The 26,083-nt window shown below is 42.2% G+C and overlaps 8 protein-coding genes across 8 annotated transcripts; 6 read left to right on the top strand and 2 right to left on the bottom strand.

Annotated features, from left to right (window-relative positions):
• Positions 1 to 431: 431 nt before the first annotated feature.
• On the bottom strand, positions 432 to 2,579 carry EAF02_001406 (uncharacterized protein; the record flags this gene model as incomplete). Its single annotated transcript, XM_038897454.1, has 5 exons — positions 432 to 990; positions 1,139 to 1,399; positions 1,454 to 2,193; positions 2,248 to 2,434; positions 2,485 to 2,579. The coding sequence occupies 5 exons, from the start codon at positions 2,577 to 2,579 to the stop codon at positions 432 to 434; spliced, it is 1,842 nt and encodes a 613-aa protein (XP_038762429.1).
• Positions 2,580 to 3,318: 739 nt separating this feature from the next.
• On the top strand, positions 3,319 to 6,693 carry EAF02_001405 (uncharacterized protein; the record flags this gene model as incomplete). The annotated part of the gene is made up of 4 exons (XM_038897453.1): positions 3,319 to 3,392; positions 3,459 to 3,807; positions 3,856 to 5,557; positions 5,609 to 6,693. The coding sequence occupies 4 exons, from the start codon at positions 3,319 to 3,321 to the stop codon at positions 6,691 to 6,693; spliced, it is 3,210 nt and encodes a 1,069-aa protein (XP_038762428.1).
• Positions 6,694 to 7,036: 343 nt separating this feature from the next.
• On the bottom strand, positions 7,037 to 7,647 carry EAF02_001404 (uncharacterized protein; the record flags this gene model as incomplete). Its single annotated transcript, XM_038897452.1, has 3 exons — positions 7,037 to 7,135; positions 7,193 to 7,288; positions 7,576 to 7,647. 3 exons carry the CDS (start codon positions 7,645 to 7,647, stop codon positions 7,115 to 7,117), a joined length of 189 nt encoding a protein of 62 aa, XP_038762427.1. The 3' UTR covers positions 7,037 to 7,114.
• Positions 7,648 to 8,437: 790 nt separating this feature from the next.
• On the top strand, positions 8,438 to 12,326 carry EAF02_001403 (uncharacterized protein; the record flags this gene model as incomplete). Its single annotated transcript, XM_038897451.1, has 2 exons — positions 8,438 to 8,528; positions 8,584 to 12,326. 2 exons carry the CDS (start codon positions 8,438 to 8,440, stop codon positions 12,324 to 12,326), a joined length of 3,834 nt encoding a protein of 1,277 aa, XP_038762426.1.
• Positions 12,327 to 13,945: 1,619 nt separating this feature from the next.
• Positions 13,946 to 18,173, top strand: EAF02_001402 (uncharacterized protein; the record flags this gene model as incomplete). The annotated part of the gene is made up of 6 exons (XM_038897450.1): positions 13,946 to 14,026; positions 14,091 to 14,279; positions 14,336 to 17,041; positions 17,090 to 17,336; positions 17,386 to 17,636; positions 17,694 to 18,173. 6 exons carry the CDS (start codon positions 13,946 to 13,948, stop codon positions 18,171 to 18,173), a joined length of 3,954 nt encoding a protein of 1,317 aa, XP_038762425.1.
• A 1,308-nt stretch (positions 18,174 to 19,481) lies between these two features.
• On the top strand, positions 19,482 to 20,168 carry EAF02_001401 (uncharacterized protein; the record flags this gene model as incomplete). The annotated part of the gene is made up of 2 exons (XM_038897449.1): positions 19,482 to 19,750; positions 19,799 to 20,168. 2 exons carry the CDS (start codon positions 19,482 to 19,484, stop codon positions 20,166 to 20,168), a joined length of 639 nt encoding a protein of 212 aa, XP_038762424.1.
• Positions 20,169 to 20,924: 756 nt separating this feature from the next.
• EAF02_001400 (uncharacterized protein) lies at positions 20,925 to 21,776 on the top strand (the record flags this gene model as incomplete). The annotated part of the gene is made up of 1 exon (XM_038897448.1): positions 20,925 to 21,776. The coding sequence occupies one exon, from the start codon at positions 20,925 to 20,927 to the stop codon at positions 21,774 to 21,776; it is 852 nt and encodes a 283-aa protein (XP_038762423.1).
• An 812-nt stretch (positions 21,777 to 22,588) lies between these two features.
• EAF02_001399 (uncharacterized protein) lies at positions 22,589 to 23,818 on the top strand (the record flags this gene model as incomplete). Its single annotated transcript, XM_038897447.1, has 1 exon — positions 22,589 to 23,818. The coding sequence occupies one exon, from the start codon at positions 22,589 to 22,591 to the stop codon at positions 23,816 to 23,818; it is 1,230 nt and encodes a 409-aa protein (XP_038762422.1).
• Positions 23,819 to 26,083: the final 2,265 nt, after the last annotated feature.

The following is a 26,083-nucleotide window of genomic DNA, read 5'->3' as shown; positions in this document are numbered from 1 at the left end:
GTACGTATAAATCAAGTCTGAGCGGAGCAAGAGATCGAGAGAGGAGTTTTACATCCATGCTGGGACTGTTGACCACGAATGATGGTTGCTGGTTTTGGAATGCTTACATGGCAGAAAACAGATGTTCCGAACTTATCGCCTGAAAAGCTATTTTGAGTCATTTAACAAGCGTAATGAGAGTATGATGAGCCCAAAGCAATGGCATTTGATGATATATTCAATGGTGCTATGGTTCATTGCATCTCAAAGTTTGTATCTTGCATGTATGGTGATAGTAACGACTTTATAGGAGCTTGATGTAGATTTTTTTTTTTTGGAGAAAGTACTGATTCGATATATAATGCTATTACTTGGAATCATCTACATGTAAAGTTCCAACAATGATAAGTTTCGGCCCTGGCTACTTGTCTATTATCACATTAATGTGATCATCAATAATCCTCTATAATAAACTCTGCTCCTCTCTCTGCAACCGCATATACTAAACTCTGTAGATTTCCTCTTACCAACAGTGGAAAAACACTAGCATCAATCACTCTTAGTCCATGGACACCATATACTCTGAAATTTTCATTAACTACCCCTCCCTTACCCAAAGGGAGCATTGAACAAGTACCAATGGGGTGGTATTCAGACTGCAGGTTTGCTTTGATGAACGATTCAATGTTGGTTTCATTGAGAGGGTAATAACCAGGCTGGTACATAGTGCCATTTCCCTGAAGGTAGGTGGAGAGTGGAGAGACTGAGGCGAGGGATTGGAGGTGATACACGATGGCAGTGAGTAAAGTGAGATCAAAGGGATGAGAAAGGTAATTGGGGTCAAGTATTGGGTAAACGGACGGGGAAGGGGAGGCTATGTGGGTGGAGCCGCGGGAAAATGGGTGTTCGAGAACGCCTAGCAGACTGAGGAAGTTGCCAGGTGAAGAGGCAAGGAAGAGCTGGGACGAGTCGTTGGACTTGAGAGGGGACATTCCACCGCTTACAGTGAGTCTATGACAGAGCGTTAGTTGAAGGGCTGAGGGGGCCCGGCGTCCTATGTGTGCAGTATGAATATCCAGGGGTTTCAGTAGGACAACTTAATAATTATCTGCTGGTTATGAAAAAAACCCCCAGCAGTTTCTATTGAAAGCTCACTCACTCTTGTGTAACCGCCTCACTAGAAAAATATTTCGCCTGCAATTTATACTGCTCCTTTAATCCAGGAGTGAGCGCATTTGAAAGGTTTGCAGGTGGTCTCAGGTTGCCGCAGCCAATTTGTGGACAAGACAAAAGTCCTGAACTTGCTCCAGTGGTAGCAAGTGGACCAGTAGCATTGGCAACATATTCTGCATATGCAGAATCGAAGAATGCAGGATCGGTGAAATTATCTAAGGTGATTATGCCAGTATTGACTTTGAAGCTGAGAGGCTTTGTTAGAAATAGTGTTCAAAAGCGGCATATTCAGATGCCTTACCCGATGGGGACGTAAACATGATCTTGTAAGTTCTCGCCCACATTTCTGTTGTTCACAAGAACTTCGATCCCTTTCTTCTTGAGAATATTCGGATTTCCGATGCCTGATAGCTCAAGGACTTGGGGACTTCCGATTGAGCCCGCAGATAAAATAACTTCTTTCTTTGCGTGAGCAATAGTTCCATTTGAATATTGCACTCCATTAGCTGTAACTATATCGTGACACTTTTCGAGGATTATCTTTTCCACGAGTGCTCCAGTGATGACTTTTAAGTTCGGTCGGTTTGAAGCAGGGAGATAATATGCAGTCGCTGCATAACTTCTCTTTCTACCATCCAGGTCCAAGTTCAAGAGATTAGTGTATCCTCCTAAAGCTAAACCATCTCTCGGATCACTCTTCACTTCTAACCCAAGAGCTTGAAAAGTTCTAGGCCACGCTTCGTCTATTGGGCCATAGATATCCGGAAATGTGTTAACAATTGGTCCATTGTCACCATGTAAAGTTGTAACGATATTTCCAGTCTGCAAATCTTGCTCAACAACACCTGAAGGTGAAACGAATCGCTCGGAGCGCTTGAAGAATGGATCTAAGGCTTCCCATGACCAGTTCGCGTTTCCAAGCTCGCCCCAGCTATTGATGTCTTGTTGAGAGGCATGCGTCCAATATAGGAAGTTTATAGCACTCGAACCTCCAAGTTGTTTGCCTCTTGGGTGGGCTATAACTTGGTTGTTTGCGTGTATCTTTGGAAGTTGTCAAGGTTTACTCCTCGTGAGGGAAAATAATATCGAACCTACTTGAGGGACAGTTTTGTAGTTCCAGTCATACTCAGGATTGCTATACATGCCGGTATATAGACCAGGCGCAAGTACATTAATATCACTTGAGTGATCCGCCCCAGCTTCTAGAACAAGCACAGAAGTTTGGGGATCTTCACTCAGACGGCTCGCTATGGTTAGGCCGGCTGTGCCGCCACCAATTATGCTAGACGGGGTCAATTTACATGACGACATGGGAGACCTCCAATAACTCACATATAATCATAACTTTGAACTGTCTGGAAAGTGGCAGCAGTGGAGAGGAGTGCCTGAAAGCAAAATAACTTGAACAAAGACTGGAGAACTGCCATTGCATCAACACGAATATTCAAAACAATTCAGCACATTGAGATATCTGAGCTTCCGCACACCTATATATACCTAGGTACTTATACTCACTATATCAGACCATGCTGTTTAGTACGGTTTTGTAATCAATGATATCACCAAATTGATGCCAATGTGCAGCTGAAGCTTGGAACAATGAAATATGATCAGAAAATACCTATCCGGAAGTAAGGGTATGGCAATCCGTGATAGAACAAGACAAGATACCCAACCAAACACCCTTGGCAGAAAAAATGGAACGCCTAGGCAGACTATCTCGGGATATTATGCTTTTCAAATCAGTCGTACTGGTTGGATTCGTAACCTGAGAACTATCACAGGCTGAATTCGGACTCCATGTATCATGATTACTAACATGATGATTGATCAGATCTTGGTTGAACACATGAAGATGAAGATCATGCAATAAACCGAGCCGTCTGGTGTGATTACTTTGCCGTCCATTTCCGGAGGGTTAGAATCAATAGTTACGGCGATGAATTGGGTGGTGAAACATTTGGCCATCAAAGGGTTTAGCGCTTGATGTTACGCAAGGCTGACTGACAGCCTCGATGCCACCAGGTTTGATTGGCTAAGTGATAATCAATTTTGACTCATACGAAATTCGGTGCCCGCCCCTCGTTTCGACCCCGCCAAATTTATATCCACAGGAAACTCCTTCTAACATTCTTGAGACTTTCCATAACTCAAACACAAGCAAATATGGATTTCCCAAAAGAGGAAGAAGAAGTTCTCAGAAAGTGGAAGGAGATTAACGCTTTCGAGCGACAACTCGAGTAAGTCAACCTGCCACAAATGTAAACAAAATCAATATGTCCTGACATTGTTTATTTTCCTTGTAGACTTTCTGAGGGAAAGCCTCGATATACCTTTTATGATGGACCTCCTTTCGCGACTGGTTTACCTCATTATGGTCACTTACTCGCATCTACCATCAAGGATATTATCCCTCGATATTGGTCAATGAAGGGCTACCATGTCGAGAGACGTTTCGGATGGGACACACACGGCTTGCCGATCGAACACGAGATTGACAAAAAGTTCGGTATTTCTGGAAAGGATGCTGTCATGAAGATGGGGCTGGCAAAATACAATGAGGAGTGCAGAGCTATTGTTATGCGATACTCGTCGGAATGGCGCACGACAATCGACCGATTGGGCCGTTGGATCGATTTTGATAACGACTACAAGGTAGGTCTTTATAGAAGCGGATTGGTATCTTCAAGCTGACAATCTTAGACAATGGACCCCAAGTTCATGGAATCAGAGTGGTGGGTATTTAGTGAAATCTTCAAGAAGGGATCTGTCTACCAAGGCTACCGAGTCATGCCATACTCGACAGTTCTCACCACAGCTTTGAGTAATTTTGAAGCAAATCAAAACTACCAAGATGTCACTGATCCTGCAGTTGTCGTATCTTTCCCATTATTGAAGGACCCCTCAACATGTCTTTTGGCATGGACAACCACTCCTTGGACCCTTCCATCGCACACTGGTTTAGCCGCGCATCCAGATTTCGAGTACGTCAAAATTCACGACGAAGCCTCGGGAAAGAACTATATCTTGTTGGAGAAATTGCTCGGTACACTATACAAGGACCCTAAGAAAGCCAAGTTCAAGATTGTGGAAAAAATCAAGGGTAAAGATATGCTTGGTTGGCAATACGAGCCGCTTTTTGACTATTTCTATGAAGAATTCAAGGAGCATGGTTTCAAGGTCTTGAACGCTGCATACGTCACCGACGACAGTGGTGTTGGTATTGTTCATCAAGCACCAGCTTTCGGAGAGGAAGATTACAATGTCGCAATGGAAGCCGGCATCATCAACGAGCAGCGACCAGCTCCATGTCCAATCAATGAGACCGGTCACTTCACCGAGCAAGTTCGGGATTTTGCTGGCCTTCATGTCAAAGCAGCCGACAAAGCCATCATTAAATATCTGAAGGGAACTGGGCGTCTAGTTGTCGAATCCTCTATTAAGCATAGTTATCCTATGTGTCCGCGATCAGACACACCATTGATTTACCGAGTTGTTCCTTCTTGGTTCATCAGAATTCCCGAAATTGTTCCTGATATGTTGAAGAATATTGAAGGTTCGCACTGGACTCCATCCTTTGTCAAGGAAAAGCGTTTCGCTAGTTGGATTGAAAATGCCCGTGACTGGAATGTTTCGAGAAATAGATATTGGGGAACTCCAATCCCAATCTGGGTCAGTGACGATTATGAAGAGAAGGTATGCATCAGCAGTATCGCCGAGTTGAAGGAGCTCAGTGGTTACGAAGGCGAAATTACCGACCTCCACAGAGATAAGATTGACCACATCACTATCCCAAGTAAGATGGGTAAAGGCCAACTCAAACGTATTGAGGAGGTCTTTGATTGTTGGTTTGAGTCTGGCAGTATGCCATATGCCAGTCAACATTATCCATTCGAGAACAAGGATAAATTTGAGCAATCTTTCCCTGGTGATTTCATTGCGGAAGGTCTTGATCAAACTAGAGGATGGTTTTACACCCTTCTTGTCTTGGGTACACATTTATTCGGCGTTTCACCTTTTAAGAACTGTGTTGTCAACGGAATCGTGCTTGCAGAAGACGGCAAGAAGATGTCAAAGCGCTTGAAGAATTATCCTGATCCTGGAATTGTCATGGACAAATATGGTTCCGATGCTTTGCGTTTGTATCTCATCAATTCCCCAGTCGTAAGAGCTGAGCCATTGCGTTTCAAGGAAGCTGGAGTTAAGGAAGTTGTGAGCAAGGTTCTTTTGCCTTTGTGGAACAGCTACAAGTTTTTCGAAGGACAGGTAGCATTGCTTAAGAAGATGGAGAACGTTGATTATGTATTCGATCCTACTGCCGAAGCTACCAACACCAACGTCATGGATCGATGGATTCTTGCTAGTTGTCAGAGTCTTCTGAAGTTTGTCAATCAGGAGATGGCAGGTGAGTCGATCCTTCAAAGTTTCTTCTGTGAGTGATAACTAATAAATTCAGGTTACCGTCTGTACACTGTCGTTCCCAGATTACTGGATCTCATTGATAATACCACAAATTGGTACATTCGTTTCAATCGTAGACGTCTAAAGGGTGAATCTGGTCTAAACGACACTAAGCACGCACTTAACACCCTCTTTGAAGTCCTTTTTACCTTAACAAGAGGACTTGCTCCATTCACACCATTCCTCACAGACAACATTTATCAACGTCTGTTACCTCATATTCCCAAGGAGTTGCAAGCTGAGGATCCACGAAGTGTTCACTTCTTAGCTTTCCCAGATGTGAGAGAGGAACTCTTTGATGTAGAGGTTGAGCGCCGTGTAGGTCGCATGCAACGTGTTATTGAGTTGGGCAGAGTTTCCAGAGAACGCCGCACAATTGGTCTCAAGACCCCTCTGAAAACTTTGATTGTCATCCATCACGACCCAGTTTATCTTGAAGACGTCCGTTCTTTAGAAGGCTACATTACTGAGGAGCTCAATATCAGAGAACTCATCCTCACCTCGGACGAAGCGAAGTACAACGTACAATACAGTGTTAATGCTGATTGGCCAGTTCTTGGAAAGAAGTTGAAGAAGGAAGTTCAAAAGGTCAAGAAGGCTTTGCCAGGATTGACTAGTGAGCAAGTTCACAACTACGTGTTAGAGAAATCAATTGTTGTCGATGGTATCAAGCTCGAAGAGGGTGATTTGGTTGTCAAGCGAGGTCTTAAGGATGATGAATCTTCCAAGAACCTCGAGACCAATACAGACGAGGATGTTCTTACTATCTTAGATGTTGAACTCCATGCAGATCTTGCAGATGAGGCATTGGGTCGCGAGATCATCAATCGTGTGCAAAGATTGCGTAAGAAGGCTGGTCTTCAACCAACAGATGATATCAAGATGGAGTACAAGGTCTTAGAAGATCCTTCGAGTATTGGTCTACGTGAAGCTTTCGCTAGCCAAGCACAGGCCATTGAGAAAGCATTGCGAAGACCTTTGAACGAAGCAGAAGGAAGTGCAGCAGAAGAGAGTGTCATTCTGGAAGAGGAACAGGAGATCCAAAAAGCTACATTTTCGCTCAGATTGTTGAAGTTATAATTTGATGTTTCATAGAAAAAATTCGGGTATAAACAGACATTCTAGATATCTATCTTTCTGGCTTACAAATACACCCTTTCATGAAAGCACGAGAGTCATTGCATAGGATCTGTTCATTTCATATATAAATTCGCGAAATTAGGCGAAAGAATGTGTTCATGAAAATGTGAAAATTACTGAGAACTCAAGAATACGTTTGGAATAATCTCAGTTGCTTCAGACACTAGAGGTGGCAGCAGGCGTGACAATATGCTGTGCATATACCAAACTTTGCTTTGAATACGTTCAAAACTATGACATAAAACTTCACATACAGCGATGCAAACAAGTACACATTTTAATTGAATAAGACGACAGATAGTATACGGCTCTTGAATGAATGAAATTTCCTCTTTAAAAAATATAGATGAACAAATCTACTTTACTTCTTCTTCGCGGCAATCTGAATAATTATAAGTCATGAACAGTACTGGTGAAAATATGAGTTGAATACACGTACCAAATAACAATCCTTCAATTTCATGAATTCAGTAAGACATTTGTCTTTGTGAACAGAATTGTAATCGGCTACTATGCATTTGCCGTATAGGGAGGCCTATGATTGGGGTTGTCAGTTTTTGATGAGGTGGTGATGAGAGGGACAGTAATGGGTTGTGGAGACGAAAGTTTAAAGGTGCAAGGTATTCAGGAGATTAACAGCGTGAAGGATAAAGGCAGGGGATCAATGTATGATGGATAGGTTGTGGCCAATAATGGGGAGGTTGTAGAGGCGAATAATGTATGTTTGTATGGAGGGGTAAGGTTTGAAGCGGGATGGAGGTTGAAAGGCGAATCATATGAAGCGGGATCAAAGTGGATAGAAAAAACCAGATCAAAACGTACCTCTGTAGAGCATTTGGCAACGGCTTGTGCAAACTTCTCAATTGGCCTTATTTGAGTTGTTCGTGGAGGCATGGTTTGGGAGGATATAAAATTGTTGTGTATTTGGTGACGGTGATAGTAGTTGAGTGGCTGGTGAGTGAGGCAAGAAAGTAGTGAGGCACCAGTACCTAGGTAGGTACTTATCAGTGAAGACTAATAATAATAAGCACGTGAACTTTTGGTGGTATTTGGGAAAGGTACGCTCAAGATGGTATTTTAATTGGTGTTTGCTATGAGTGATGTTGTAGTGAAGACTGTAAGAATTATGATCTGTGTTGACAGAGTTCAGATATTACCTAGTATGACAATTCATTAGTACATGATGCTACGAGTACCAGGTAGAAGTCAAAAAGGACGGATTTCGATTTCGATAGATCCTATGATTAGTCATCACGATAAGACATGTTATCGAGCCAATCAAAAGTACGGTAGTCCAAGCTCGCTAGATTTAGCTTCAAATACAGGGTCACTTAGCTTCGATTAGCGCCAGAAAGCTTCAGCACCAAAATTCGACCGGTAAACTTTATTCTCGTCGCGTCCGACAATTCCATTTCATACTTCCCATCCACCCAAAGTCGCGAAATCATGTTCCTCTCTTCAGCCCGCGTCGTACATTCACAAATTCAGATATCAAAAGCTCCAAAGAAATTTTGCAATTCCAATTCTCATTCTCATTCCCAGTTTAATTGCTGTATACCCCTGCTGTACCTTTCTTTTCCCTTTTTTCGCTTTTGACTGCTGTTTTATCGCCAAGACGCGATACTGTATGTACAAATTATAACAATCCTACTTTCCCACGTATATGCCCTTTTGATAAGGTCCCATGTCTCCTTTGTCACTTCCGTCCCTTTATGACGGCGGTCAATCATACAGTTGGACAACCACCACTGATGAACCTTATTATACTGATGAGGGTGTGTTTCAATTCAATTGAGCATGCGCAATGATTAATGCTAACATGTTTCATAGATTTGGTTATTTTACATGATATCGTCGTTCGCGCACAACATCTCTTACCCACTCTACCTCCGAAGGATAGACTCCCCACATTAGCACTCGCCAAAGCATACTATGAATTCCTACCTGACCTTGGAATTCACCCCGACCACGACAGTCGATACTTCAGATTCATATTCAAAATCGGTGTCACTGGAGAACCCACCGGCACACTCTTCGACAAATTCGAAGAATGTTTGGCCAAAAGAGGCATTACTCTCGAATTCGATTACGATACACATGACTATCTACGAAGTAACAAAGTTACTTCTCAAATTGTCGCAGATAATAAAGAAAGCGACACTCTCTACAACGATGAGAATGAATCACCATTACCACGACGCAATTCAGAGACAGGCGTCTTGGATCTGGGGATTGCAGCTCAGGCACAAGCTCCACCACAAGAGCCAAAACATAAAAGGAATAAATCAGTCTCTCCTCTGCCTCTCGGGCCTGCCACACCCGCAAAATTAAATGAACTGAAGAGCTTCATTTCGGAAGCTACTCGCGCACCATCACCGGAACCTATCCCAGAACCTACACCGCAACCACCTAGAACCACCCAAAAAGGGCGCGAAGAACGTGGAATAAACAATGTTAGAAATTGGCTTGAAGCCAGTGAGAGTGGGTCGCCTCGCAGTCAGAGCAGATCGATTTCTGCACATGGCAGCATTCGCTCAATTAATCGACGCCCAGAGAGAGGTGCTCCGAGGGGCCGTCCACTCGGTCGCATTCCCATAAACAACACCACATACGAATATCAAGACGTCAGCGACGAGTTGACCACCCCTTCGGAAGCTGAGGAAGATGAAGCGCAAAAAGTCGAAGAACAAGAAGTAGAGGAGCAAAAGGTTGAAGAGCTCGAATCCGACGACGAAGACGGCGAAGAGCAATTTCATGACTCATTTGAGGAGTTAGAAGAGGAAGAGAACGACGAGGAATTCTATGATGCGAGCGAAGTATTCGATTTGAATAACCCATGGGTTCGACACGTAATCAAACAAAACAAAAAAGCGAAAATCATCAAGGAACATTATCTTGATGATTTGGTGATCAGAAAGCTACTTTCATGGCGAGATCAAGCAAGAGAGCGTCTAGAACGAAAAGCGAAGCTGAATGCTGTAGCTATGAAGCACGATACCGGCGCCTTGAAAGAACAGGCCTTGTCTGGCTGGCTCGAAAGAGCTCGGGCTAAAAAAATTCAACGATTGCTGCTGGAAGCCCAGGCGCAACAACAACAACGTCGTCGTCAAGAAGAGCAACGTCTTCAAGAAGAGCAACAACTTCAAGAAGAGCAACAACTTCAAGAAGAGCAACGCCTTCGGGAAGAACGACGCCTTCAAGAAGAGCAAGAGAAGCAACAATTTGCCTATCAAGCTCAATTGGAAGCCGAAGAATCTGAACCGAAAGCTGTTGCAATGAAGAACAACAACAACGCTCTGAAGGAGCAAGCACTGTCTGGCTGGCTGGAAAAAATCCGGGCCAAAAAGGCACAAAAGCTACTTCTAGAAGCTCAGGCGCAGCAACAGCAACGCCTCGATGAACAGGAGAGGCAGGAATTTGCTTATCAGGCTCAATTGGAGGCTGAGCAGAGACTTCATGAACAAAGAATACATGAAGCTCAACAAGCAAGGCTTTATAAGGCTCAGAAAGATGCCGAAAAAGCGCGTCTTGCTGAACTGGAAGCTGAGAGAGCTGAATTGGAATTTGAGCAGAGATTCCGGGCGAAGGGAAAGAAATTTGCAAGGATCGGATTGAGAGCCGTGTCGTGCAGAAATGATCATCTCAAGGAGAAGGCTTTCACCCATTGGTTGGCGATAGCTCGAGACAAAGTTGAAGCCACAAAAGCGGCAGAAAGACAAATGATGAGGTCACGCACTTTCAAGGCCTGGAAGTCTCACACGAAGGAGAGTGAGGAGAAAGTCCAGCTGGGCGAGGAAAAAGCTCGACAAGTCCAACTGAAAAAATTCCTCGGCAAATGGAAAGCAAAGAAGGAAAAAATCGAGGTGGATGAACTGGAAGCTGCTGAAGTTGACAAGTGCAACATGCTTGAGCGAGTCTTTTCAAAGATGGCCGAGAAGAAAAAAGTAAAAGATTTTTCCAAAGAAGTCGAGCAAAGGAATAAGCAACGGGCTTTGTCGACATGGGTAGAAAAGGCACAAGCTGTAGCCGAAGCCACCCAGCTAGCAGATGATGAGAATTTACTGAAGGCGGTTGAGAAAACCATGAAAACTTGGAAACAAAAGACGGTAAAACAAGTTGCACTCAACCAGGAAGCCGAGATTATAGCCGAAACGAAGAAAAAAGCCGATAACATGCAGAAATGGCACCGCGAAGCTCAGACAGCCCCTGCTAGAAGAAGGGTACAGGGTGGCCACAATGCAGGCGTACTCAAAGGCGCTTTGCATAGTTGGAAAAAACGTGCCGAGAAAGAGAAACTAGCTACAGAGATCGATCGTGCCAAGATCCTCCGTGAAGCATTTACCAAATGGCGACATCAGACCAGGGCGAAGATATCACAGGCCATTTCAGAAGGCCGTGCTGTAGCCAAAGCCTTCAAAATCTGGGAATTGCAGACAAAGTTAAAAGGTGCCAAGGCACAGAGGGAGGAAGATATAAAATTTGCATGCTTGGAAGTCTGGTTCGATAGGGCTCAAGACACACGAAGCAGACGCTGGGAACGCGAAGAGACGGCTCGACGTTACGACAACACAAACCTAGCAACGTCTGTCCTCAAATGCTGGTATGCAAGAATGGATGAAAAGGCCGATTTTGAAGCCCAAGCAACGGAACTTCAAGCTCCACGAATTCTAGGTGAAAGTTTCGATTCTATGCGCGAGAAGATGAAGAAAATCGCCATAAATAATAAGACCGCTCGCGGATGCAGAAAATTCTTCCTAATGAGGACGGCTTTGTACGCGTGGCGAGACGCAACATTTAAGGCGAAACGAGAAAAGCGTAAACAAGCATATATCAAAGTTCGAAGAAACAGAAAATACGCTATTGCAAGAAGATGGTTTTCTTGTTGGCGCGCCAAGGCACAAGAGAAAATGGCATTGAATGAGCAGGCTGGTCAGTTCGCCCAAGGTAAAACATACATCATAGGTATGGACAAGTTTGACCAATGGAGAGCTCGAACGGATGAAGTAGCCGAATATGAACCCCTTTGGAAAGAGATGGTCATGAGGAAATTCTTCAATAGATGGAAGAATCGCACCGAGTCATTACAAGTGTTGAATATTGAGGCAACACTTGACCACCAGGAGCATAATCAATCCGAGGCGCTTCGAAAATGGAGATTGAAGGCGATCCAAGCAAAAGCTAGGGCGAACACTGCAAAGGAAGTGCACGATAGGAGCACAAGGAGGGGTCAGAGAAAGATGCTTCATCACTGGCAAAAGCGAACTGCGAATCAGCGACCAATCGTGGAGGATGGCACACCTCCTGGAACTGAGACAGCAGAGAATTGGTCAGATTTTGGAGATGAAGTTGAGATGGATGAAATCTCACGAAGACTTTACGAAAAGCGACCGGCTATTGAGAGGAGACCGGCTGTCTTGAATCCAATAACCCCTGGATACATGGCTACACCCTCTCGAAGAAGAGTTGCTGCATCTGTACGTTATCAATCTACAAGTGCCAGAGGGACATTGCAAACCCCCAGAACTGCTCCAATCAAGAGTAGGTTCGGCGAATTCAGGAGCATCAGGGAATGATTATGCTGGAATGACAAAAGGTGGAATTTTTTAAGAAGGCGTTTTTGGTTAAAGAAGTATAGATACCCCCTTATGAATGGTTGGAACGGAATGGGACAATTGGAATAGATTAAACATCAATAATGAAATATTAAAGAAAACGTTCTCCACAATGCCAAAGTGAAAATAATGAAAATTATGACGCGATGTAGTAAGATTACACATATCATCAAATTTGGATAGATCTGCGTGTAATGGTGTAAACGTTCGTATGGTTGTGGTATATGTAAACCCAACTCCCTTTCTAGTTTTTAGAGATTATTATATGCGATAGTATGTAAGCATCATTTCATTCTATTATTATTCTATCCCCTCTAGTATCTGAATATACGTTGCTAAAACGGCGCCAGTCAGGGCTCTAAAACTACGTTTGCGATCGCATTCCGGTAAATTTTCGAATTGTGGTAAAGTCAACGAACCTATTCCGGTACATCAGGCCAGTATATCTCAATGTTCGAGACATAAGCTGGCACAAAAGAGATCAATTTTAGATTTTCAACGGAACTCTAAGGCCCGTTCGGATCATTTTTTTTAAATTGTTGCCAAAATGAGATTAGTAGATTTATTGACTAATAATTTAGTCTAAATTTTGTGAATGTAGGTTCAAATTTGTGAGCCTACAAATGTAGAGTGACAGTATGTTGACAAATGCTGGTCGAAGCTCCATTACAGATTTGGCGAATTTACTATACAAATTTTCAAATTTGTTGACCTACATTTTGTAGCTTTTTGTAGCTCAACATCAGCGTTCGGCAAACTCATTATATTGATAATAAAATCTAGAATAATTTTTTAAGCTACATTAGCGTTCGGTAAACGCTCATTTGGGCTATATTTGTTATCAACATCGTCTAAAAAATCGATCCGAACGGGCCCTAAGATGTGCCCCTTCATCGGATGATATTCAAGCGAGGAACCTTCTCAGAACTCATACTATGCGTTGATCGCCACGAAAAGATCATTGTTCCAAGTATGAAGAGGGGATTCTTGTTCTCAAAGCTACTGTTCTTAGATTATGTATGCATATAGCCATACTTGCCATCCAGAGCCCAACAGCATTGTTTAACGATAATCGTTAGGTACTCGGATTCAATCTCAAGGTCGAGGGGTCTCTGATTTTGTCAGTCGGCCCTTTTTACATTTCTATCTAACCTTAACTATTAAGTGATAATATGAATCAAATTATTTGCTGGTTATCTATAGCTTTATGCTTTACAATTTATGTACTGTCGAATTTCGACCCCATTTAGAAAGAATATGATGACAAGATAATCTTAGATTTTGTGAGGTGATGAGTATTACCGTATGATGTTCGACCTCCTTTTTCCCCAGTCGCGTAACGTTAGTGTATGTAAGAACCAGGGTGATCATCGTCATCCTGCTGATTTCTTGTACGGAACCGCACTATCTATTGACCGAGACATCAATTCTAGCTACAATAATTGGGAATCCTCTTCACCAACAAACTTAATTGTTTTTCGACTCCTTTGACTCTTTCCCATTGATAATTACTTATATTGAGAGACTTATTTGTGTTACTTACTGGAAATATGCTCCGGAATGCGCTCTGATAAATAGGTATGAGAGCAGTGCTTCCTGGAAAGGCACAGGCCAAGCTTCAAGCTGCCTGTACTGGTTATTGGAACGGCAGGAGGCTAATAGTGAGTTTGCAATGATGTTCCGGGCATCTTGTATAGTTTTATTTCCTGCTTACATGATGCGCAGGCCTATATTACGGGAAATGCGTTTGTCATACTTACCGGCGCAGACGCGATCCTACGAACGATATACGATGACGATGACACTCAACTCGAAGCTATTGCGCTGGACGAAAGTAGTGGGAAGATAGCAACGTGTGCGGGATCTAATGTCCGGATTTACAAACCATATGGCCAGGATGAAGGGGTGCTAAAGGTGACCATTACACAACCATAACTGGCCTCTTAAGATGTGGCGCTAAATATATTTAGTGGTCTCTACAACATAGCATTTCGATTGATGAAAGCGGGCTTGACACAGCAAGCACACTATCATGGGGAGTATCAGAAGAGTTGTTGGTGGGGAGCTCTTGGCTTACATTGTATTCAACAATCGATGCGCCAGTAGTGGTTTGGAAACAACAACTTGCGAATCCGGTAAAGTTCGCAAACTTCTCGTACGATTCGGCATTCATTGCCTCTAGTGGAAAATACGACAGATTTGTGAAGATATGGAGGAGATTATCATTTGGGAACGACGACTCGAGATTTGATTTTACCTACCTACCACATCCGCGAACAGTCACGAATATGCACTGGAGAAGACCGTTCCATATCGACCAAACAATTGATAATGTGCTATATACAGTGTGCGCGGACAATTTGCTAAGGATTTGGGTGCCTACAGATGTGCATTCATTACAGAGTCTACAACTTTGGGGTCAGATTGATTTACAGGAATCTATAAAACCGAGAGGATTGGACGGGGAAAAGGTCTCGAAATTACGATTCGCATTTATCATTGATGGGAGAGATTTTACGGTTGCCACGGAACATGCAGTTCAAGAGAGAGCAGCGAGCGACTCGAAGGATGACCACGCTCTGGCGCATTTGATCGAAGTTGCAAATCGAAATCCGGAAATTTGCGTTGTACTAGATGAACATGGACATCTTTCTGCATGGGGACTGGAGAATATTGGGTCTAAAACGAAACAACCGACGAACATTTTTAACATTGCACATGTTGATGGTCTGGAATTGAGTTTGCCAGCGGAACTGGGCGATGACGCAAGCTATATTCAGCTTTATAATTTCTGCAACCATTCTGGTGGTAACCTTAATGTTCTAGTTCACCATTTTGATGGGAAAATTGAGTTTTTCGAAGCCGACGTAGCCAACTTATTTGATCCTTCACCAAGGTCACACAGATTTCAATCGAAAGCTCTATGGACAGGTCATTCAGCTGCCATCAAAAAGATTGTGCGTAATGTCAGTGGACGAGCAGTAGTTTCGCGAACAGATGGCAACGAAAGTATAGTTTGGAAGCATATGGAACATGCAGGCGGAACTTCAGTATTCCGCCAAAGTATTATCACGCAATCTGAACACGTCCATAGGATATGCGTCATGAGAAAGGGAAACTTCGTGATCTATTTACACCACGATCACATTACCCTATGGGATACTAGGCATCCCGCAGCGGTCAAACTAGCAGATTGTAAGTTTTCGATTACGGGGAAACCTTTGTGTATTCTCATGCTACCTGAGGTTAACAAGGAGGGTCCTGTTGCTCATGTCGCTACAATTACCTCCAAGATGAAGGGCATTGTATGGGAGATCAGATTACCCCAAAGAAGGGGAAGTGCTCAGGTCAATGGACACCGTCAAGAAGCTTCCATTCGCGAATTCTGTCAATTTGACCTTGGAAATGATAACGATTTAGCCTATGTTCTACCAGTGGATCCAGCCGGATCCCCTCCAGTTATCTCGGGATTCTTAGATACTTTTGCAAGAGATATTGCAATTTCCTACACGCATTCTGGACTGTTGAGATCTTGGACCGCCCGGATTGATATCGAAAAAGAAACGGTTGACTGGCTACAGACTTGTTCAGTAGATACAGGTATTAGTGAACCTGCTTTAGCTAGTGGGAGCTCTATCAGGAAAGCTGCACTTGTAAACTCAAGTAGATCGGAATTGACCATTTGGGACGTCAGAGGTGCACGACTTGAGTATTCTCAGGATTACGAATCCCAGGATACTATTCAAGATTTGGACTGGACTTCAACGCCTGACGATCAATCGATTCTGGCTGTTGGTTTCCGTTACCGTGTTATATTATTGGCTCAAATGCGATATGATTATCTAAATAAAGGGCCAGCGTGGGCAGCAATCCGAGAAGTCAATATCCGAGATTTGACACCCCATCCGATTGGTGATTCAACTTGGTTAGGAGGTGGTAACTTCATCGTTGGTGCTGGTAACCAGTTATTTGTTTATGACAAAGAGGTTGACTCGTCAGCATCAACTTTTCTACCGCCTCGTAAAACTCCTTGGGACCTCTTCGATATCGTTTCAAGGTTGAACGGCCCACTGCCGGTTTATCATCCACAATTCCTGAGCCAGTACATCCTTGCCGGAAAGAATTTATTAGTTCAGCATATTCTATTGGCACTATATAAGATTCTTAAATATTATATTGAGGGTGAACCAATCGACTCCCACCTGGGGATGAACATAGAAGATTTCTACATCAGCTCGGAAAATGCACCTTCAGCTAGCAAAGGAATCAAGTCTACATTCGATGGCTTCTCCGAAGACGATGAGGTGGAAACAGTCACAGAGAGCGTTGCAGCTGCTATAACCGATAAATTGACACAGATTGCTCTACCTCAACTTTCGAGGCAGGAGCAAATTCACCTGGCTGATATCGTTCAATGCGTAGCTATAGTTGAGCGTCAACGTAGATCGATGGATGATAATGCCGCAAGATTTATGTTGTTCTTCAGACAACATGTTCTACGTCGTGGCCGTGCGAACGAACTTAGTCTTTCTTGGAGGGAGATCAATTGGGCATATCATAGTAACAGTCAGGATATTCTGGCCGATATGGTATCGCGACAATTCCATGGAAGAATGCTTTGGGAACATGCACGAGAGAGTGGTATCTTTATGTGGATGACGGATGCAAATGCTCTGGTATGTAAATATTCTATCTCCAAACTCAAGGAAGCTAACAAAAAACAGAAAGCTCAATTTGAAGTCATCGCTCGGAATGAATATACAAAGAGTGATCTCAAAAATCCCATAGATTGTAGTTTGTACTATCTTGCTCTCAAGAAAAAGGCGGTACTACAAGGTCTATGGCGTATGGCTGCGTGGAACCGTGAACAAGGTGCTACCACAAGACTTTTAGCAAATAATTTCTCGGAGAAGAAGTGGAGAACTGCTGCAATGAAGAATGCATATGCTTTACTTGGGAAGCGTCGATTTGGTAAGTAATGCATTGATTGTTCTTATTCAGTATTTCTAACCATAATCAGAATATGCTGCGGCTTTCTTCTTGTTGGCCGATTGCCTTAAAGATGCTGTCAACGTTATTCTGAGCCAACTCAAGGATCTTCAATTGGCTATAGCGGTTACCCGTGTGTACGAAGGAGAGCATGGGCCTGTTCTCAAAGATCTTCTCGAAGAAAAGGTTCTACCATTAGCTGCTCAAGAAGGCAACCGGTGGCTTGCATCATGGGCTTTCTGGATGTTACATCGTCGTGATATGGCTGTGCGCGCTTTAATTGTGAGAATCTCTCTTCTTTCTCAAACATTTCCTACAATACTAATGCCACTCTTCTAGTCTCCGGTCTACACACTCCTTGAAACCCCTCAATCACCAGATCTCAATGCCAAACTCTTCCTAACTGACGACCCCGCTCTCGTAGTTCTGTACTCACAGCTTCGACAAAAAACCCTACAAACCCTACGTGGTGCCTCAAAAGTAACACCAAAAGTCGAATGGGCTTTCGTGTTACATAATTCGAGGTTGTATGATCGGATGGGCTGTGATTTGTTAGCATTAGATTTGGTTAGGAATTGGGAGTTCCTTCTTCCAACTAAACCAGATTTCAAGAGTTTTAATGGTGAAATTAATCCGAGAAAGATGCTAAGGAGGAGAAGCTCCCTGGTAGTGGCAGATCTACCGGCTAGTGGAATTGGAATGGGTTCTGCGGCTGGGGATGAGAAAGACATGCCAAAAGGACAACAAACCCATAAGCCGCCGCCAACAGTCTTTGAGGAACCAGAGGCAAACAGTTTGTTGGATAGTTTTGGGTTTTAGGTGGTGAAAATTCAGGGGCAACGGTTGAGGGGGGCATTTTGCGAAAGGCGTTTTGTTTTTAGTTCTACCATGTATTACATACCCATACCATATGGGCGAGTTCTTGGGTTTGGATGGACAATTAGGAGCGCAAGGTTCATCGCGCATGCATAGCGTATGGGAGCAATATATGGTAATATGATTTGAGTATCTATATTTTAGCGTTGATCAATACTGTGATTTGATGCAGGACCTGGATTTGAGGGATATAATCTCGTTGATTTCGTGAGCTGATTGTGTAGTTTTCAATGGTTCGAAGGCTAGGTGTTCGTGTATTCTAGTGGATACGAAACCTTTATTCAACATGATTAAATTGCTAGTTCGTCATGGGGAAATGTACTTTACTTGTATTGAGATGTCCTGAGAGTTTTTAGTTACGGGGTACACTCCACTTTTTCTCCGGAGTTGTTCGGGGGAGTTGATTGATGAATCTGTATCTTCTTAAGGCGTAATATCAATGTTCAATAATACTCGATACTCTATACTCATTCCTTAAGTCATAAGTATTGTTCATAATTCTCAAAGTCGCGTGTACATTTATGATCCCATACTCTTCTGATTATATGACTGCAAGTATACATTATCACTCACTTCCCACGTGGAGTCTATAAATAATATTTATATATAGGAGTTTTGATACAACACATGGGCTTCTTGAGCAATATATGCTATTTATAGTCATTCGCAAGTCATTTTTAACCACGTTTTTGATGGTTTGGAGTCACTATATGGTGAATTTGAAGGAATTGTAGGCGTGAGAGTCATAGATTCCCCTTTCGCTCCATTATTATTGCATATTCACCCTTTTTGAAGTCTTTGGGGAGTTTTATGAGTGTGGAATAAATGAGTAATGTGTATGTATATTCTGACTTGTAGGTTTCTTTTCCTCTTCTTTTCGAGTGATTCTTACAGTCATATGAAGTCAAGACTTATAAATAATGTGTTTTTAATTCATTGTATGTGTGAGTATGCCCTTTTATTCTATGTTCGAGTCATTGATGTTATCTGCTTACAGTCCCCAAATGGATACAAAAGCGCTGGGCTCGTCTCTTTTGGAAAAGAGTTCTGTTTAGTTGTATCCGTCCGTTTCTACCTCGAAGATAAACAGTATCAAACGTATCATTCTAATGTTGAAAACTTTCCAAGCCGAGCATCTTGTATACATTCCGTCACACACATCAAACCTTGCGACGTTGCTGCCAATTATTTTCTGTGTAAACTTATTCGAAACTCCCTTCTCCTCTCTATATATTCTCCAGATTCAAAGCCATGGAACATCGTCTTGCTGGTGGTCCCCAAGATCACTCAAACTACAACACCACTATTACATCCACCAGAATGAGCATGGATATGCTAACATCCGGCTATACTCCCGGTACCGAGCCAATAGCACCACCCCCAAACGCAACAGACGATCCTTATCATTGTGCAGGATGCGGTGCCTCGACCAGCGGAGCCCGACGTTGGAAGGAAACGCATTTACATTCTCATAATGAGTGTAAACGGGCTTACCAGAAAAACACTTGTCGATTCCCAAAGTATGTTACAAATGAGGTACATTAAGTCTATGTAGCTGATGAGAATAGAATTCCGGCGCCATTACCGGCAGCGGATCCAAACGGCGACAATATTGCCTTTGATGATTATGGCGATTATGATGCGTATGCTGATAACGCCCTTTCTGCTGCTGTCTCCTACGATACGCAACAGTCCTTATACCCACAAGCGATTAGTAGCGCACCTCAAGCTGAAAGTTACTCCCCAGAAATAACTACTGGTACCACTCAGGGTGATCAGTACTCCTCGACAACTGGTGGTGCGCCTCAAAACGAACAATACTTTCCGGTAAGCAGTAGTGCATCTCAAGGTCGGGGTCATACAACTACCTCTCAGTATAGAGGTGGTACCGGTGGTAGTCGTGGTTATCGCGGCGCTGGTAATAACCGAAGAGATTGAAGTGATTGTGGTAATGAAGGATAGATTAGCGAGCGTGATGGGGTTCTTGGTTGGTGAAGAAGATAGAGTGAAAGACACCGAATTTCTTTTAATAGTATAATGGCAAGAATAAACTATCATCATCATTTTTCGCATGAAGTCTCTAAATAAAATGGTAAATGTGATTTCAAGTGATATGTATTATTTGATAGTCATTTCGTTTCTATTCTTGAGTTACTCTAGAATGAATCCGAAAAGTATGCAATGATTGATTATATCGTTGGAATTATTTAACAATCATTTGTAATCAGATCTCGCGGAAAATACTCATTCAAACTGTATTTTCATCATACTCATTCTATTTTAACTTTTCGAGAATTTCTTCACTAGTCACACAGTATAAAAACTTGTGAATAATATGTCTTTTTTTTTCATATCGAGTCACCCAAATTCTCATTTCCGTCTTTCAAATGTTTACAAAAGGACTGCATCTCCTCCTTCTGAAATCGATTTCTGTAGTTTTACATCTGCTTCTACATTTACATCTAAACCATGCGCCTAAACAATTACATATCTGTGCACTTAAATTGAGAGGACATCTATCAAATTGTCAACAACCTATTCCAACATAAAAATCATACAACGCATAGCACTTCGAGTACCTTGTACGAATATCCATTCGCATATATCGATTCCAGTACACCGTTGGCAGTCATTCTTGATTTCTGGCACAATACGAAAAACTCCTGCATTCTTAGCATCCTGAAATCAAAAGATATGTCAGACCCTAGTAGTCATTACAGAAGTGAAGGTGATCCTTTCGATCATCAGGCCTACGGTGCTACTGTTATATCCGCAGGCGTAGGCATGGGAATGCTAAGGTCCGGAATTACAGCAGGAAACGAGCCAGTACCGCGAGTTCCAAAATCATTATATGATAAAATACACTGTGGAGCTTGTAATGAATCAACGGAACGCTCTGATAGACATTGGAAAGAAGAGCACATTCATGACAATATTGAGTGTAGAAGGGCCTACTTCGAAGGGACATGCACATATGAGAGAGACACATTTGCAACACGGCCGGATCCTATTTATAGACCTGAAGGATATGTACCTCCCACACAAATTCCACAACTTCAATATTCAAACCCTCAACTTCAGATACAACAAACTCGGGCTTATTCATCAAACTCTCCAGTCACTCAATCTGAAACTCAATCAGCTCAAGCTTATTTTATTTCACACTCATCTCAAACCCCCCAGGAAGAGGATCATTCGGATCAAAGACTTTCCCCTAACGCTTATCAAACTACTCATCCATCGGAGTGGCTACATTCAGATCAACGCCTCTCCCCTAACGCTTATCAAATCAACTACTCATCAACATGGCTAAATTCACCGAATCATCCTAGCCAGCCAGATCAGGGGTATGCCCAGCATCAAACCGAGGTGCATGACGATCCTTACACTGATGATGCATCTCACAACTCCAGTCCCGCTTACGATTCAGAAGCGCAACGTGCTCCCGCGGCAAATTTTGCCGGATCCCAAGGACGGGAATATACAACTACAACTCGGAATATTGATAGCGGCCGCCGTGTTCATCGCCGCACTAGTGATAGCTGAAGGAGCGAAAATGCTTATGATAGCGAAAGGAATATTCGCAAATGTAATAGGGACTGTGTTTAGTCTAGAGGATGGATGGGATAGGTTAAAAGCTTGCCTGATTTTACAATCATAATAATAATACTACGATAATGACTTTTCATATAAATTCTATGAAAAACATTCATGTGTCGATTATTTCTAGTATTGTAAATATTTTCGTCAAGTGATGTTTGTGAAGTCATTCAAAATCATTTCGTGATCACTTGTGAAGAAAAACATATTTTGGATTAGGAATCATCTAACCTCAATATTCGAGAGTCTCTGTGCTATCTGAAAGAACTAGTAAAATTAAAATGAATAGTATTTTTGAGCTCATTTGACAGTCACATATAATCCTACCCCGAGAACGATACTCATGTTAACCTCATTTTTGTTATAGTCATCACATCATACTCATTGTATTTTCACTCCAAGCAGCTCTATCGAGTCATAAAGTATGAAAACCCATGAGTAATGTATATTTATGACATTTGTCTATGAATATGTCTTTTTCTTCTCTTTTCGAGTCATATTGGCATATGAATATACTCTTTTCACTCTTTTCGAATCATCTTCGAAGCACATTTTCAACACCTTTCTAGCTCCCAAATGTGCTTATAAGCGCTGGGGTTTCCCCTTCTAGTAGTACTTTCTGTAGACTTACATCCACATCAATTCTTGCTTCTACTTTTATATTTACGTTTGCATCGGCATCAAAAAGTATTATTTGCAACGAAAAACCACAGAAAAGACTCCTACATCAAGCTCTTGTATTCTACAAGTTGGAAGCTATGTCAAGACGTACACATTCAAAAGACGAGGATAGACATCGTGGCAGAGATGAGGCATCTCACCGCCGCCACCACCACCACCATGGTTCCAGAAGGCCTTCTCATCGAGAGGCCCCACAAGGCTCACCTTCCACGACACAAGCTCGTGGTGGTGATGAAAGGTCTCAGGGTAGGTCACCGCGAGGAGAAGCCTCACAGAACTCAGGATTCGCAACACAACCCTATGATGCTGGCGGAGAGAATCGTGCAGAGACTCCAGAATCGGTATCGCTAAGTCGGCCATTTGGACAGCCATTTGGACCTACAGCTGGCATGGCGGACATGAACATTCTGAATTCTACATTTACGCCTATAGTTGCTCCAACAAGAGATACATCATTATCAACTGTACCACCAGCGCGTCCCAACTCCATGAGAGATAAAGAACATTGTGGAAACTGTGATAATTATGCGGAGATTCCTGTGCAAACGTGGAAATATTATCATTTGGAAGAAAACGAAAAATGCCGCACAGCCTATCGAGACGGAACCTGTCATAATGAGAGGAGCGATTTTCAAATCGAAGCAGAGAGACTCTCTGACCAAGCTTTTGGGGAGTCAATTACACCCGGCGCCCTAAAGGATTCAATGAAGCCAGCCCAAACCCATGCTCCTCAAACGACTAGTGCCAGTGCCTGGAGCCAGGGCGCGTCCCAGCCTTCAATATATCCGCAGATTGATAACCCGACTTATTCCAATCTCCAAAGCAATAATCCCTCCACCTTATATAATCCGTCAGCTAGCTACCCTGCTACCGGCCAGACTAGCAATACTGGCTACGGCCCTTCTCACAATACTCTCCAACCAGCCTCTTACCACTCCGGTAATAGTCGCTATATGGCTCCTAGCTATATGCTCCCTCCTCCGGTCCCCTATTATTCCAGCTATCCCGCTCCTCGCATCCCTACTGGCTTGAGCCCTCCCGGCTGTACTCCCGCTACCGGCTATCCTCCCCCTCAGATCCATTACACCTCTTCCAACATCCCCTACACCTACAACACCCAACAACAAGCTCCATACCAACCTGCAACCAGTAACCCACCTCAAGGCGAACAACACGCCCCGACAGTTAGCAGCGCACAGCAGAGCGGCAGTCATCGAGGTAGCGGTGGTCATATTCATAGTCATGGTCATGGTCAAAGAAGTGGTCATAGAAGTAGTAGTAGTCGTACTCCTCGTTCTAAGGAATAAGATGGATATTTGTACATCGCTCGGGGGTTCTTACATTTCTTTCCATTTCTTACATTTAGTACATTTCATTTAATACATTTCATTTAATACATTTCATTTAATACATTTCATTTAATACATTTCATTTAATACATTTCATTTAATACATTTCATTTAATACATTTCATTTAATACATTTCACTTAATTCCTTTATCTCAAGATTTCAAATATTCAACACTTCAATAGATTAGATTAGATTAGACTAGATAATAATAACAACACACCTGCCTGACTTTACCCACCTACTTTACCATTCCCAGTATCTATGAATATCAAAACATCGACGGTGAATTATACTCATGCCACTACACCTGAAATCTTACTACTTTTAAGTTCTCACGCTACTTGAATTCCAGTCTGTAATATTTAGATTCTATACATTCATTCTATCACAGATTCCCTCCATTAGAAAATCCAAGTTATATAAAAATCACCCCTTGTATTTTTAGCACCCGTAGAATAATCTACCCTAAACCAGTCCACAAGATGCGAGAAATAAATTGCTTTCCTATGAACTAAGTAGATCGAAGGATCTGAGAAGTTAGAGAGAGAGCACAAGAGGAATAATAACAAAAATGAGTTCGAAGTTAGATAATGAGATCTTTTCGACGGTAAACTAGATACTCTCTCGTACTACCTCAAGTCCAAAATGTTATTCTCATACTGTGAAAATTGATGTCTGTTTACTCTCATGTCACTTAGATTATATCTTCCAACTCGGAATTCTAGCTTCTAATCATACCTAGGTTCTATGTTTCCGAACCTAGAATCTAGCTATCACATAATCCAAGTGACGTGAGAGTAATTTACCATATTCTTAATCAGTAAAATAAAAGAATGAGAGAATAGAAGAAGAACGTTAAAATCGTAATATAATACATACAAGATTATATGAAATAATATATACGCACTCGTCGTATACCCTACCCCCTTCCTGTTCTCTCATCTCATCTCAGTTCATCCCATCTGTCCCTGAGTAATAAATTAATCTCTTCCCATCCTCTCTCTCTCTACAGTTAAATCGTATAATATTAATTCCCCTCAAATCAAACAATTCTTCACCATCCCCTTCATCGCTTATTTCACATAATCCCCATCTCATCCCCATAATGATATCTATCCTCATCCCCCATCACCCCCCTCGCTTAACAACTCGCTTCACTCACTTCACCCACTACCTTATAAACAAAAACACCACACTATCTACCCACTCACTCAATCTAAAACCAAACAACATATTCCACTCTATATTTATACATCTATAGATAAATAGATAAATAGATAAATAATTACCCAACACCCAATCAATCAAATGACCACTCAACACCAACCAATCAATCAATCAATCCATCCATCCATTCATCTACCACCCTATCTCCCTACCCTCCACCCTCCATCCCAAAACTAGAAAAAACAATAAATACACAATCTATCCATTCCCTACCAATACACTCATACACTAATACACTAATTCACTAAACTATACATAACCTTAATAAACCTCTTCCTCCTGTTTAATTAATAAATAATAGTACTAGTGAAAGTAATAGTAATAGTAAAAGAAATAAAAATAGAAATAGTAATAGCAAAATTAATCATATTCTCCCCCTCCCCCCTTTTTCCAAACACATGAATTTGATAAATACTAATCCCCACCCTCACATTTACCCTCACATTCACCCTTAAAATTCTCAAATAAAAAATCACAAACCATCACATCAAACCCCCAATTCCAATCTACAAAAGAACATCCCTCCCACACAAAACACAAATCATAAATCACAAAACATAGAGTGAAGTATTCATATATCATTTATCATCTATCAATCATCAAACTATCCATCTAAGAACCTGTTTGATCCGAACTAATCTTCATCTTCATCTTCATCGTATATATATTACTCTGTCCCCTTACTAATCCCTCCGTCCCTTCGTTCAGTCATTCATCAATATATGCTCTAGCCAGATATATATTGTATCATATGACTGTGTACCAGCGCAATATCATGCAGATAGACACTCGGGACACTCAATGCTCGTTCCTGATGCAAATGCATCATCTCGCCAATCAAACTCCGCGCCCAAGGTATCAAGACAAAGGAAAAGAATCGTAAATAAAGCCACCGCATATGAAAAAAATAAAATGAAAATGAAAAGAAGATGATGAGAAAAAAGAATTTCATCATCAGTAGAATTCCCCAAAATGTGAATGAAGATAACAAAAA

Source organism: Botrytis sinoallii (assembly GCF_014898435.1).
Source record: "Botrytis sinoallii strain Bc 23 chromosome Unknown BSIN_002, whole genome shotgun sequence".
NCBI classification, from domain to species: domain Eukaryota; kingdom Fungi; phylum Ascomycota; class Leotiomycetes; order Helotiales; family Sclerotiniaceae; genus Botrytis; species Botrytis sinoallii.
This window is presented reverse-complemented; position numbering and strand designations above follow the sequence as displayed.